General features: G+C 38.6%; 2 protein-coding genes across 2 annotated transcripts in view; both read left to right on the top strand.

Moving 5' to 3' along the window:
* Positions 1 to 15,147, top strand: part of LOC135700616 (deoxyribonuclease TATDN1) — a 155,320-nt gene that overhangs the window by 78,719 nt on the left and 61,454 nt on the right. The gene's annotated exons all lie outside the window — the stretch shown is intronic.
* BBS9 (Bardet-Biedl syndrome 9) lies at positions 1,869 to 14,741 on the top strand. The gene is made up of 8 exons (XM_065221183.1): positions 1,869 to 2,183; positions 2,248 to 2,345; positions 2,406 to 2,781; positions 2,837 to 2,970; positions 3,094 to 3,988; positions 5,009 to 5,213; positions 13,966 to 14,141; positions 14,205 to 14,741. The coding sequence occupies exons 1-8, from the start codon at positions 1,885 to 1,887 to the stop codon at positions 14,632 to 14,634; spliced, it is 2,613 nt and encodes an 870-aa protein (XP_065077255.1). The 5' UTR covers positions 1,869 to 1,884; the 3' UTR covers positions 14,635 to 14,741.

Below are 15,147 nucleotides of genomic sequence, written 5' to 3'. Positions count from 1 at the left end.
ACCAGAAGGTCCCGAAGAAACGTGCTCAACTTATTGGCTCAGCTCTGGTACTCTCTTCCGTCTCAAGCTAATCGATGCACTCCTCGAAACATAGGAAAATCCACGAACCCCTCATTTTATCTGTCAAACGTTCACAGCGAATCAAAACAACCAGTGGAAACTAACGATTTTAAATTGGCTCACTACTTGACTATTGGTCCCAAGTTCATAAATCTATAAGCGTACCCCATTCCAGTAGAAATTATAGTACTACACTATGTATGCTTGTTTTGAGTCGCTATGAAAGTTTGACAGATAAAATGAGGGGCGCGTGGATTTTTTTATGTTTCTAGGGGTGCATCGATTACCTTGGGACCGAAGATAGTACTAGAGCTGAGCCAAAAAGTTAAGAGTTCCAGTTAGATTTTTTGCCGAGATGGGCACCACCGAGCACCTCGGTATTTTGTTTTGCTGGATCTCAGTTAAAAACATACCGAGATTAATTTTTTTACCTCTATGGTACTACTCGGTCTATCATAAGTATTAACGAACAAATCCGCTTAGTGGGATGATTTTTCAGCTGTCAAACTGTAGTTTTTCCTGCAACTAGATGCTATCCAAGTATCAACCATGAATTGTAAAAGCCCAAACGCAATGTAAACGGAAGTGGAACGAAAACGGCAAGTTTGATAGGTGTCACAAATGACATCAAGATGCCTAACCGAAGTCGATTTGGTTCTAACTAGTTTTCAGTCCGACAAGAAGGCTTACTCAGATCTGGCTTTCCCGCTGCCGCTGCCGTTATGTTTCCGCTATCATTACACTTGGGCCTTAAAGGCTAGCTTGACAACAATTTACTGATTTTTTATTAGTTGGGACGTAAACCAATTTGCCAACTCCCAACTAAAAAACAGCCCGACTAGAAAACCCCCAACGAGCGAATGATGACTGTACTTGTATTCAGTGCAGTGTTAAAAAGTATGTACGATTCGAGATAGAACGACATGATGTGAAATTTGAAATAATTTATTAGTTGGAGACTGGGACAGTAGGCTAAAACAACTCTAAATCAAATTCCGATCCAAAGTGTGACGACTAAAAATATGTAAGATGTAAACCATTAATCACGTCGGTTGAACTGTTCATTCGCGTGGGATTCCCCATTTCCTACCTCTTCTACAAAGTACCCCACAAATATGCATTGCATACCTAGCGCCAGGTTAAATTGCAATATCTGAGTTCATTCTGACAAAGTGTTATTATTTATTACCGAAAAGATCTACATACACTTTGACTCACGGCGATTAAGTATGAGACTGAAATAGCATAACATTCTTCATGAATCTGACGTTTGCAATTCCGCAACACGTTCTAAATATCCAAAATTACTTAAAAATGTTTGACGAGTAAAGCAAATCTGTGCTTGCAAAATTTTAGCAAAAGTCGAGTTTTTGCATTCCATTCTAACACAAATAGCCATATACTTCTGTCTTAAAAAAACATGGATGAGCAGTTGCCATGTGAACTTATCAACAATGATAGTGAGGTTTAGGCAGAGCAGTCCATAGTATGCCATGGCAATATGTTCATATCGGACCGTTCATATATACAGTGATAAGCAGGCTGTGGAGTGTAATTTTACCAGTCATCCAATGGGACATACCCCCAGAATACCCCAAATAACGATAGATATAGGCAACAGGTACTAACATAAATAATAAATATGTAAACAACATTTCGAACGTAGTTAGAACTGCTTCTAAAGGGTACCACCCTCGAACGTTCGGTTACCATGACCACGTGGGATCCCAAACATTGTGCCCAGTGCAACCCACTTCATTAGAATCAACAACAAATACTGTGCATGGCTTGCATTGCTAGTTGGTTTCGCATTTATCTTGAATAATGTCACTATTTAAAATCTGTAACTGGTGGAAAACTCAGTGTCCCGACGTGGAACCCAACTACGATTCATTTTCCGTCCACTGCACACGGTTGTGCCTGGAGGAAGGTGAAAAAGATAGCATAATCGTGGGCTCCCATTCGGGTCACCTATCGATTTACCAGCCATCGAGTAGAAGCACAGCGGACGGAGAATCTGACGAGGATCAACTCTTTGAAAATGTGTTCCAGTATTCAGATGTGATATTGGAAACTAAATTAACACTTCCTGTCATTGGAATAACGAGTGGAAAATTTACTACGTAAGTGGATTGTCAAAAGGAATTTAAATGTCATAACCCAGAGCCTAAATGTTGTCCTCTTCAGAGCGGCCAAAGCGGACCCAAAATTACACATTGCTGTGTTGCATCCAATGAAGGTGTGCATTTACCAACTTTTAACGCTGGATGGCATTGCTGACCATGGTAGGTTCATTCTTAAAACTATACATTACAAGGCATTAACTCCCACTATGTTCTTCTCAGGCGATCATACAAAACTGATGATGCTATACGAGCACCCTCTCGGCAAAGCAGCATTTTCATTATGTCGGGGAAACTTTGGGGGTGTTAAAGGGCGCGATTTCCTCTGCATTCAACACATGGATGGTTCCTTGAAGTTTTTCGAACAAGATGGAATATCGTTCGAGCGTGATTTGCCAGGTGAACGGAACATTCCCTCGCCGATACATTACATACCCAGGACCGATTGTTTCGTAACGGTGTCCCCTGGTTGGGATCTTGAGTGCTACCGATACCAAGATCTTTCTGAGCCAAATGTCTCGCTTCGAAGAAATGATCCCATCTGGTCGCTGTGCATCGGAGAATATGCACTGGATTTGAATGTGCATCAAGTATCAAAGTATACCAGTTATTATTTTATGTGATCAAATGTTACTAATCGTTACAATTTACAGTGTGGAGTCGGTTATAATAGTTTTGGGAGAGAACAATCTATTTTGCCTAACAGATACCGGAAAACTGAAGTTTATCAAAAAACTGGATTACTCACCCATCTGTTTCTTCTCTTTCGTCATCGGATGGTATTGGGGTAGGTGGAAGTAGCATTGTATCACGAACAAAATATTGCAATTTGCAACCACCAAAATATCTCCTTCAATCCCTGTCTCTGTTATACGTTTAAACTAGTTCTATCTTACACTTTCTTTTACAGAACCAGATGCTCGACTTATGATAGCAATAGTGTCGGAAAGTGGTTCCTCACTGCTGTATGAGGGTTCCCAAATAGTTTGGTCTGCAGAGCTACCAGAAGTACCAGTGGCATTGTCACGTGCCAATGTATCTGGATTGCCAGGGGCACTTGTGACGCTAGACAACACCGGTGTCCTTAGCGTGGGCTTCCTCGGTTCGGAGCCCCATCTCTTCAAAGTACCTCCGTTGAACCTCGCTCCTTTGGAGGTCGCAAAATGCCAAAAGGAAATGATGGAATTGGAAAAGGAAATTCGAGCCGGAGTTGATTTTAGCGATATTGCCTTGATCAATGCTGCCACGGAACGGGACGTAGCATTGCACGCTATACTCGATCCGAAGCTTGAACGATGTACCTTTTCTACTAACATCTCAACCGAGGAAATAAGTGTCAGCATGTGTCAAATTGTAGTAACAGCAACAACCCGCATCAATCTAGAATTGCTTCAAATATGCGTTGCAACAGATCCAGCACTAAAGTGTAGCAAAGAGATTTTCATGTTTCGCGATATCGGAGCCGACAAGGTTCAAAAGGTAGAAACCTGGATCTATCCTTTCGAGGCAGCAATTCCAGCTGGCTTAACGGTTCATGTTTCATGCTCTTATACCAACAAGCAAGGCATCTCAAGGGTGCTTCAAAAATGTGTCATTCTACCGCTGGAAATGTTTGTTAAATCAACTCAGGCTTCTAAAGAAGCCAGTCATAAGGTTACGCTAACAGTTCACAACTCGAATGAAGGACTTGTTAACCTGTTTCCGGAATTCTTTAGTGAAGGAAGTCCGCACGCCCTAGGATTGCTGTCGGTCATAACAGGGAGCAAGGCCACCATTGTGGCAGCGAAGAACTCTAACCGTTACAGGTACTGCACTATTCATTACGATTTTTTTGAAAGAGTACCCTGAATTGACATCTATGCATGCATAAACATGGTTCGAATGTAATACAATACATAATTTACTTTATGTTTACATAAGTTTCAATAGAAATAGTATGCGTTATCAGCAATACCAGACCAGTTAGCAATCAGTCAGTCATCATTCCTGAATACCCCCAGTAGGCCCTTAGATAAAGATTTGAGCAGTTCCACGCCAAATGACGAATCGATCAGTCTCGACCTTTCTTCGATTTGTATGTACTTTTTTTTGCGTAGGATTACGTTTTTTGGCAACATATTGGGGTGCAATTTAAAAAAAAAAAACAAAATCGACCGTGTTACGAAAAGAGGTGATAATAACTCTGTCAATAGCGGATAGATTTTTATACTAAACAAGCCAATCGATTATAAATTTTTCTACGAATTTGCTAAAATGAACACTTTATCAATTATCAATAGGTCACTATTAAATTACACAAATGTCCAACCATAGAGGTAACTCTAAAACTTGAAGGTCCCGAAATAACATGCTCAACTTTTTGACTCAGCTCTGGTACTCTCTTCGGTCCCAAGCTATTCGATTCACCCCTCGAAACATAGGAAAAGCCAATAACCCCTCATTGCATCTGTCAAACTTTCATAGCGAATCAAAACAAACATTGCGTAGAACTAGAATTTCGACTAGAATGGGGTACGTTAATCGTTTGCTTGGGACCAATAAGCTAGTCAAGTAGTGAGCCAATTTAAAATCGTTAGTTTCGTATTTATTGTTGGTCCAACTGTTGCAATGGTGATCAAAATTATCACCTATTGCCTGCAAAAAATCGCTTTCCCTAACACAGATTTCAAAATCGAATTCTTCTGTTTCATGGGCACTTTTTAATTAGAGCGTAACAAATTACATTATAATAGCATGTTTATGAACAACATTTTATGATAAAATTTAATAGAATGGTTTCTGCACTCAGTCGAACGTTAGGTTTTAACATTGTTTTACTCTTTCAGGGTACAATCAGAAGATCTGTCAGCAATACCGTTGATAATTTCTGCACTTATTGAGCGAATACAGCGACGCAACGGAAGTAACACTGATCCGGATAGCAAGAAACCTATTTTAAAAGTTTCCATTTCATCAAGCCCCCCGATCGAAGGATTATTGGAGGAGATCGATAAACATTACAATCTTCGGCTGCAATACAAAAAAGTGTCGGTATGTATTTAGGTATAGGTAAGTGAAGCACGTTTGGAATCAGTGTCGGAAAGATCATTCTCAAGAATTTCTCACTCAGCTCTCACGAGTGAAAATGTAATGTTATTTCGTCTCACTCACATCTCATCACAATGTAGACGTTTGCGGCCACCGCAGTTGATGAAAATCAGGAAAATCAGGCAAATTAATGCCACGCCGGTGATAATATTTGCCTGGTGATTTATTAGCATACAGCTGCACCAAAGCCTTGACAAGATTTGCCTGAGCCAATTTATGGTTGCGAATAAATGCTAAATTTTTTTTTCACGTGATGTACATTAGGGTGGGTTAAGTTTGTATGGTGGATCACAACCCCCTGTTGCCCACTGCTTTTCCGATGTGGTGTCAAATTTGAACGAATTTTGCAACCAGGCTTGATGAAACTCCTCAAATTCCCTAGAGGATTTAAAATTTACCTTGCGAGTTTAGGCAAACACGTGGTTTCTACACAGCAAAAAAAGTTGTTGAATATTACATCGAAACTGCTGCAACCAGGTCAATCCATCGGTTGTGTAATATCACATTGTACGATGTACATCGATTTTGCGAACAAAATTACATCCATTGATGTAATATTGTATCTGCTTTTTGCTATTACATCATTATTCCATACATCAGCTTGAATTACGTTGATCGATATTACATTTTTTTTTGCTGTGTACGTGAAGAACGTTTCGAATTGGTTCCATAATGTGGCCCCAGTTAACATGGAGAAAGCGGGTTGCATCACTCTGAGAGATATGATCAGCACCTCAATCCAGCTTTCCATGCTCGGTAATGGCGGCCTGTTTGTATGAATAAATGTATCCTTCACTGTGCTTTTTGACACTATCTGGATGTTCGGATTTTAATCCCTCCCTTTCCCTCTCCCAGGAACAGAAAAAATGGAACAACATACGCCCTCCAGTTAGTGTCAAAAAGTACAGTGAAGGATACATTTATTCATACAAACAGGCCGCAATTACCGAGCATGGAAAGCTGGATATCTTACATGGAATCAAAGAACAATTCTTTTTATAAACGTGGTACTTGTTGCTCGAAAATATCTATTTAGAGAGGGTTTACCATTTCCCTCGTTTTACCTTCCTCTTTCTCTTCCATTCTCTATCACTGATTGCGATAGCTCAATATGTAAGCGTAAGTTCATATGCGGAAACATCACTATGCCACATATCTCGAGAACGAGTAAAGATTGTGACGTAAATGTTTCCTGGACTATTTTTACGAATATTGTTGTTTATGCAATCGATCAGTTCGTACCGAAGAAAACTCCAACCGAAAATAAAATTATTATATTAAAACAACGAAATTACAATGATTTTTACTGTTGAATTTCGAGTACATTAACATTTATTGTTAGATTATTGTACGGGAGAAAATATGGAATTCGATTTTTAACGATACAATGCTCAAACAACGAAAATTAGTGTGATGAGATCAAATTTGTTTGAGAAAAATCACTTTTTTATATTGTTAAGATGCTTAACAACCTCCCTTTTTACTGTAAATTTATCAAATACCATGATTTTCATTGTTGTGAATCTTGAATTCGTTGTGATTTTATAGTGATGGACAAAAATGTCCAATGTTTTGACAGTAAATAACATGGTTACAATGACAATGAAAATATAACTCACCCTCCATGATCAAACCCTCGTTTGAAACGTCTTATCGTACAGACTATGGCTTATATCATGTAATATAGGCCGCCTTGCAATGAGCACTCATACATCTACACGGTTAGAAAAAAGTACCCAAAATTAAGTCCTTTTCACCCATCTCGGCACTATAGTGCAGGAACCCAAAAGTAGGTAAAGCTGGTCAAAGTAATTTTCATTTACTTGTGTGCTATTCGTATGGAATTTTCCACTGGCTTTTTAACCAAAAGTATGTTAGTTGTACCCAACAGTAGGTAAATATGATTATACTCAACGTTGGGTTCCCACACTTTACTACCCCTGTTGGGTGGTTTTGCTCCTCCGTTTTTGACAACATTAGAAGGAGAAAAGAAGACAAACTAGTCAAAAGTAGGTAAAAGTGAACTTTCCGTTGGGTACTTTTTTCTTACCGTGTAGTTTTCACTGGAAATCCTATGTATGAGTGCTCATTGCAAGACAGCCTATATTATATGATATAAGCCATAGTCTGTACGTAGTATAAAAGCTTCTGGAATCACGTGAAAGATCAACCAAAGGAATCGGGTCTGCCCTCCGCGATGTCCAACGGGGATCGATAAATGTCTAATGTGGATGGTATCGCGAATCTATTCAGGTCACATTTCTGCAGTGTTTTTGTCAATGAGGAGCTCTCTGACGAACACGTTTCAAATGCTGCAAGTGAGTACGTTAAGCTGTTTAATCTCATCCACTGTATAGGAGTCCTAAGCGCACCATTAGCATTCATCTACAACCTCTCGTTGAATTCTGGAATCTTCCCTGATGGCTGGAAGAATTCTTTCGTTTTCCCTGTCTTCAAGAAAGGCAATAAGCAGTCAGTAATCAACCATCGAGGCATTGCGGCTTTATGCGCAGTTTCAACACTTTTTGAGCTGATAGTTTTGGACACACTTGCCTCTCTTGCACACTTCCTCCAGTTACGTTGCCTCCGAACATGGATTTATGCAGAAGAGGTCCACTGCATCAAATCTCGTGCAACACACATCTTTAATAATTCGCGAGCTTGAAAAAGGTGAACAAGTTGAACCACAAGATTGCTGTTGCCAAATTAGAGCAATTATGCTTCCATGGTTCCCTTCTTAATTGGCTTCGTGCTAACCTCACAGGTCGTCAAATTTCAGTGGAAATAGATGACTGTATTTCTCAGTCGTTTCCGGTTTCTTCTGGTGTACCCCAAGGTAGTTATATTGGGTCGTTTGTATTTCTGCTGTATTTGAATGACATATTCCCTTTTCAATCAGGTTTCTGAAGGTATCTTATGCGGATGATTTTAAACTGTATTTCAGGCATAACATTATAACATTTGATAACTGCACAAAAGCATTTGTAAACAAACTTTCTTAATGCTGCTTGAAGGTTAGTTGACAATCTTAGGACTTAGTTAGACTTAGGACTTTGACTGTAGTAATATCATAATGATATTGAACCTACTATCACAGACAAACAGACGTAACTCTTTGAAAAAGTTTTTCTTGTGAACATAGTATCTCAAAACATAGGACCTCAGTAATGACGTCTCTCGGGTTTCTCGCGGAAAACAAGCTTGCTCACTAACTCGCAAACAATATTGCATATAAGTTCTATATAATGTATAGAAACGTCAAGGTGATCCGATGCAAGCGCTGCGGCGAGTAGTTCGCGGAACTGATAATATTCAAATCAACCGTTAAATGCGTGAACGAAGATAAACAATGAAGTGTTACGTCTGTTTGTCTGTGCTACTACCAGTTGATTTGTTTCATGCAGCTGGAGATCCAGAGCCAAAGTGCGGGATTCTCACTATGCCCCACCTGTTCACTATACCCCTCCTTCCCCTATTTTGAACTAGACCCCTTGTACCACCTCTAAATTCAAACGTAAAAAGCGTTAAAAGCTCAATTTTTAATATTTTACTTAATTAGTCCCAATAGTCTCCGAACGATTAAAAAAAGCCCCACCCTAGCGTTTCAACCATCGATCTAACAACTAAAATTGCGGTAATATGTTATTTGGAATTTAAAAAAATATAACGATCGCCTATGTTTTTAGTAAATATTTTTCATGCGATCAATTTAGGGAGTTTTTTAAACACTAAATCCATCTTTTAAATTTGTCGATCCTCTTAACGAAATCTCTTTATCAAGAGCTTTGAGTGTGTTGGTTTATTTCCTTTAAATTCCGTTATAATTGCTTATCTTTTGACAGATACGCGTATTTCGTCTACTACTTGCAGACTTCATCAGTGGTGTTGAGTACCGTGCCAGCACCATATCTGACGCGTCCCTAATGATGACGCACTCGTCTAATTTTTATCGCATCTCGATTTTGACAAGATATTTTTTAAAACTTTGTTACACCATCATCACTAGAGCACAGGAACTAATATTTGCAGAAGTAACATTTCAAAAATAATGATTGAAAATAGTAGAACATTATTGAGTGCGTCGATTTAGGAACCGCTTCGAATATGGGGCCCCCACGGTACTTGGCACTGATGAAGTCTGCACGCCGCCAGCGACCACCTCTACTCTATTGGCGATCTAACGATAGACGCTTTCCCCCCTATTCTGCGAGTCACGTGACTCTCTCTCACCGGTGAGGTGACTATCCATTTGATTTACATGGAGAGTCACCTCACACGAGATGACAATTGTCACCTCACCGGTGACAGAGAGTCACGTGACTCGCAGAATAAGGGGGTTTATGTTATCGTTAGATCGCCAATTGCACATGTTATCGTTAGGCCACCCTTCTGTTTAAGCCACCCGTAACAGACCTAAGGATAGGCTGCACGATCCGGAGAGAGGAACCACTCTTCCCTGTCAGCATCCAAACATGGTTCCACCGGGGTTGGTTACCCGATCTTTCCTATGGCTACTCGTTCCCCGGATACTAATACTTTTCTTTCGGATCCTTACGGTATGTACCGGTATGGTGGCTGTGTTTTTTTTTTTTAACTTTTTATTTGTTTCAAATTCAAAATAAATTACATTTCATTTTAACCTAGGTGCTCCAGTTACTACAGTAACTTACCAGCCTTAATTTTTATGATATATATCTAAGTATTTTTACATTGTTCCTGTCTTGGCAATTCAGTATTTTAAACAGGTTTTTTAAACCTGCATGTCAGTATAACAATTGATATCTTAAAACTAAAAACTAAAACTAAATCTTATCTAAGTATAAAGGGAATTAATCGTTGCAATTGAGGATTGTAACGATTTTTGCCGGAAATTATTAATTATTTTGTTGGACATTTGTGCTAAAGTCTCAACATTCGAAATTCTATGTACTTCGGTAGTACTGTACCAGGGAGGCAACTTCAAAATCATCTTCAGAACTTTGTTCTGAATCTTTTGAAGTGCTTTTTTCCTGGTAGTGCAACAACTAGACCATATTGGCACAGCGTAAAGCATGGCCGGTCTAAAAACTTGTTTAAATATTAGAAGTTTATTCGTCAGGCAAAGTTTGGATTTCCTGTTTATAAGGGGATACAAACATTTTATATATTTGTTACATTTGGCTTGAATGCCCTCAATGTGATCTTTAAAAGTTAATTTTTGGTCAAGTATTAATCCAAGATATTTCACTTGGTTTGACCAGGAAATTGAAACTCCGTTCATAGTGACTATGTGACTACTACTAGGTTTCAAAAAGGAAGCTCTAGGCTTATGTGGAAATATTATAAGTTGAGTTTTGGAAGCGTTGGGAGAAATCTTCCATTTTTGTAAATAAGAAGAGAAAATATCTAAACTTTTCTGCAGTCTGCTGCAAATAACACGAAGACTTCTTCCTTTAGCGGAAATGCCTGTGTCATCAGCGAACAAAGATTTGTGGCAACCCTGAGGCAAATCAGGGAGGTCCGAAGTGAAAATGTTATACAATATAGGCCCAAGAATGCTACCCTGAGGAACTCCTGCTCTAACAGGTAGTCGATTAGATTTGGAATTTTGATAATTTACCTGCAGAGTTCTGTCAGTTAAATAATTTTGAACTAATTTCATAATATAAAGTGGAAAATTAAACTTTTTCAATTTAGCAATCAAACCTTCATGCCAAACACTGTCGAATGCTTTTTCTATGTCTAGAAGAGCAACTCCAGTTGAGTGGCCTTCAGATTTGTTTAAACGAATTAAATTGGTAACTCTTAAGAGTTGATGAGTAGTTGAATGCCCATGGCGAAATCCAAACTGCTCATCTGCAAAAATTGAGTTCGTATTGATGTGAAGCATCATTCTATTTAAAATTATCTTTTCAAAAAGTTTACTTATTGAACAAAGCAAACTTATTGGACGGTAGCTAGAAGCTTCAGCTGGATTTTTATCCGGCTTCAAAATTGGAACAACTGTTGCATTTTTCCATTTATCAGGAAAGTATGCCAAATGGAAACATCTGTAAAATAATTTTACCAAGAAAGACAGGGTACTCTCTGGGAGTTTTTTGATGAGGATATAGAGAATTCCATCATCACCTGGAGCTTTCATATTTTGAAATTTTTTAGTTATAGACCTTACTTCGTCCAAATCAGTCCCCCAGGAATCATCAAAAATATTTTCCCGAGAGAAAATATTCAGATAATCCCGAGCAACCTGATTCTCAATAGGACTAGGGGAAACGCTCCAATAGTTGCGGTACGTTAGAAGCATTAGGTTCCTATAGTTGTGCATGGAGACTCAATACACAACTATAGGAACCTAACGCTTCTAACGTACCGCAACTATAGGAGCGTTTACCCTAGTAAGACCCAAATTGAAATTATGGGAACTCTCGAATTGCTTAGCAAGTTTCTGAGATTTTTCCAAATTTGTGATCAAAATTTTACCACCTTCTTTAAGCGCTGGAATAGGCTTTTGAGGTTTTTTCAAAAATTTTGTGAGTTTCAAAAAGGGTTTGGAACTTGGGTCTAATTTAGAAACATTATTTTCAAAAGTTTTGTTCTTCAGGGCAGAGAATCGTTTTTTAATTTGTTTTTGTAAATCCCGCCAGATAACTTTCATGGCAGGATCACGTGTTCTTTGATATTGTCTCCTACGGACATTTTTAAGACGGATCAAGAGCTGAAGATCATCGTCTATTATAATTGAATCGAATTTAACCTCGCATTTTGGTACTGAGGCAGCTCTTGCTTCAACTATAGAAGTAGTCAGATATTCAAGAGCATAATTAATTTCATCTTTGGTTTGCAAAGGAATGTTTGGATCGAAGTTATATTCCATAAATGTTCGATTTTGCTCCCAATCAGCTCTATGGTAATTGAAAATAGAGCTGTTGGGATTACAAATTATTTCTTGGGATATTTCAAAAGTTACTGGAAGTCCGAAGTCAGCATGGGTAACCAATTGGCTACAAAGTTGACATGAATCAGTTAAGACCAAATCAATAGATGAGGGATTTCTTGCAGAAGAAAAGCATGTTGGACTGTTTGGATATTGAATAGTGTAATAACCTGCAGAACAATCATCAAACAGAATATTACCATTGGAATTGCATTGAGCATTATTCCATGAGCGGTGTTTTGCATTAAAATCACCAATAATAAAGAATTTAGACCTATGACGGGTAAGTTTCTGGAGGTCACCCTTGAGAAAATTCTTTTGCTGGCCTACGCATTGGAATGGCAAATAGGCAGCTATAAACGTAAGTTGTTCAAATTTTGTTTCAACAGAAACTCCCAAAGTTTCAAAAACTTTGGTTTCAAATGAAGAAAGAATTTGATGTTTGATTCGTCAATGAATAATGATGGCAACGCCACCACAGGGTCCATCAAGACGATCATTTCTATAAATTAAATAATTTGAGTCCTTCTTAACCTTATGGTCAGGTTTAAGGAACGTTTCAGTTATAACGGCAATATGCACGTTATGAACTCTTAAAAAGTTAAATAGCTCGTCTTCATTATCTTTAAGAGATCGAGCATTCCAATTTAAAATGTTTAAAGCTTTAAAATCCATTACTGAATTTTAAAGTCATGACAATATTATTAGCTAATTTTACTCCAGTTTGAATAGCATCAAACATGGAGTTAGATTTAAGCATATCAGAAATCATGTCAATTAATGAATTCTGTAAAAATTCCATTTTAGGGTCAGTAATGCTTCCTAAGTCAAAATTGTCAAAATTTCCGTTAGAACGTTGGTTAGTATTTTGATTTCTACCCGCTGCAATAGCAGCATAGGTAGCTCCATTAACTCGCTGAACATTGTAGTAACACTTCCTTAAGCAAAAAGCAAATAGATCCGCACGGCAAGAGAGCACGATGCGGACTGATGGTATGGTGGCTGTTGATTCTTGGTATCGCTTACATTTCTTCCTCAAGTACTTGTAACTCCTCTTCCGTTACCTTGTCATTGTTGTCGAACGATGCACCTTCTGCCACCACACCAGCCAGGCGCGGATTTTGAGGGGGCCGAGGGCCACCACATTTCAGTAGCCCCCACAAATTTCGGACATTCCAATATTAAACCAAACCGCGGCATTCCGTTAAAGAAGTGACATGCAGCTTCGATGGTTGGCAATTTTGGATCGTAGTGCGTCAGTAACAAATCTGACTGCTTGAATTGTTCAAAAGACCGCTGGAAATCGAAATTCAACTACCAGTAGCTTGTCGAGAGGTTACCAGCGCGAAATTTCGACGTGAAACCCATGTTCTTGTAGACGTTGCAATAGCTGCTCTACCTGTTGACCAATTTCACTTCTGAAACTAGGCGGTTGTACAGGGAGAAGCAGCATATTAGAAATATTTCATCCAGTTTCAAACGGTGGTTAATATCACGTGTGCTTATAACTTCTGGAACAGTATTTGTCTTTACTACTTAGTCTAATCTTTTTGTGTATTTTTTTAATAAAACATAAAATGTGATTATCATTGAAATAGAGCGATCTACACTTAATCGACGAAAAATAAAAATAATAAAGGTATATATGGGCTCTATTATGTAAGTCAAGTCGAGCGTCACATTCTGTTATACCAAAATAAACCAGTGACGCTCGATTCGTCTTACATAACAGGACCCTATATATGTGCCCAGCGTGACTTACAAATGGATTATACATTTTAGGACGAATTGGAGGTTCGCACAGGTCAAATGCGACTTTTTGAGCGTAGATTTGTCGTTAAGCTGCAGGAACGCTCGTTGCGAGCCTTAGATGGAATACTGATGTTGCTGAAAAAGAATCACGTTGGAATAGCTAAAACATATGCTGAATTGAAAGCAATCAATTCTCAAATCAAGATGTAAGATAAACGAAATTTCATTGACACAACTCACACAATAGGTAACGATATGCGATTTTCCAGATCTCAAATCCATCTTTCAGGGCTTTTCAGTTTGTTCGAAGCCTGTTTCGTCCATTCAGATATTTCAGCGAAATGCCTGGACACGGTCAGAAGCATTTTTACGACACCCGTGTTTGACTGTTCTGAGCACAGTTGGGAGGAAATGATACAACCGATGTTAAATTTCTTATCCCAAAACGGACCCCTCCGTGCAACGACGGGCATATCGTCATTCGATGAGAAGTACGTGTTTGCCGTGGATGATAACTTTCACCTGGAACAGTTCAAGAAACAACTTACGGCCTTGTTTGCTCGTATCGGCGAGAAGCGTTCCAAAACTAGACGATCCAGTGCGGATTTCGAGGAAGAGTTGGAAGAACTTGCTGATGAAAATGAAGCAACAACGAGCGAATGGGTCAGTTACGAGAAACCGAGTGATATGCCTCTATAATAAGGATGTTTAGGTTAAGGAAGATTTAGGTATGTGCTAAGTGGCTTAGTAGGTGCTTGTCATCTATCCTCGTTATCTCGTTTAATGTAATGTGATAGTGAACGAAAGTAGATCTATCACTATCTAAACTCAATAAACAATGGTAAAATTATTTGCTTTCTAATTTAACTTATACTGTACCATAAATCGAACAGTGTCTAATATTGGACAGGTTGATGTTTAATCAACATTATCCGATAAAACTGCATTTCTATGATTATCAGTGTATTCTCGTAATCGCTTATTCATAGAGCAAATCGATTAAACCTCGAGCTGTCCATAATTAGGCACTGTTCAACTGATGGTGCTTGTACGGTACGATTAAAATGGACCACCAAAAATCATTCACTAAAATCAACCATTATCATTTATTTTATTTATTTTTTTCGTTCAGGAAATGAAGAAAACCATATCAGTAAAGTTTTGTGTTATTTGTGTATTGTAGGCACCTCAAAACCATTTCCAAATGCCTTT

Source organism: Ochlerotatus camptorhynchus, unplaced genomic scaffold (assembly GCF_037179485.1).
Source record: "Ochlerotatus camptorhynchus isolate MF236.1 unplaced genomic scaffold, CSIRO-AGI_Acam_v1.1 ptg000139l, whole genome shotgun sequence".
In the NCBI taxonomy this organism is placed as follows: domain Eukaryota; kingdom Metazoa; phylum Arthropoda; class Insecta; order Diptera; family Culicidae; genus Ochlerotatus; species Ochlerotatus camptorhynchus.
Note: the sequence above shows the minus strand (reverse complement) of the source record. Positions and strands in the feature narration are given on the sequence as shown.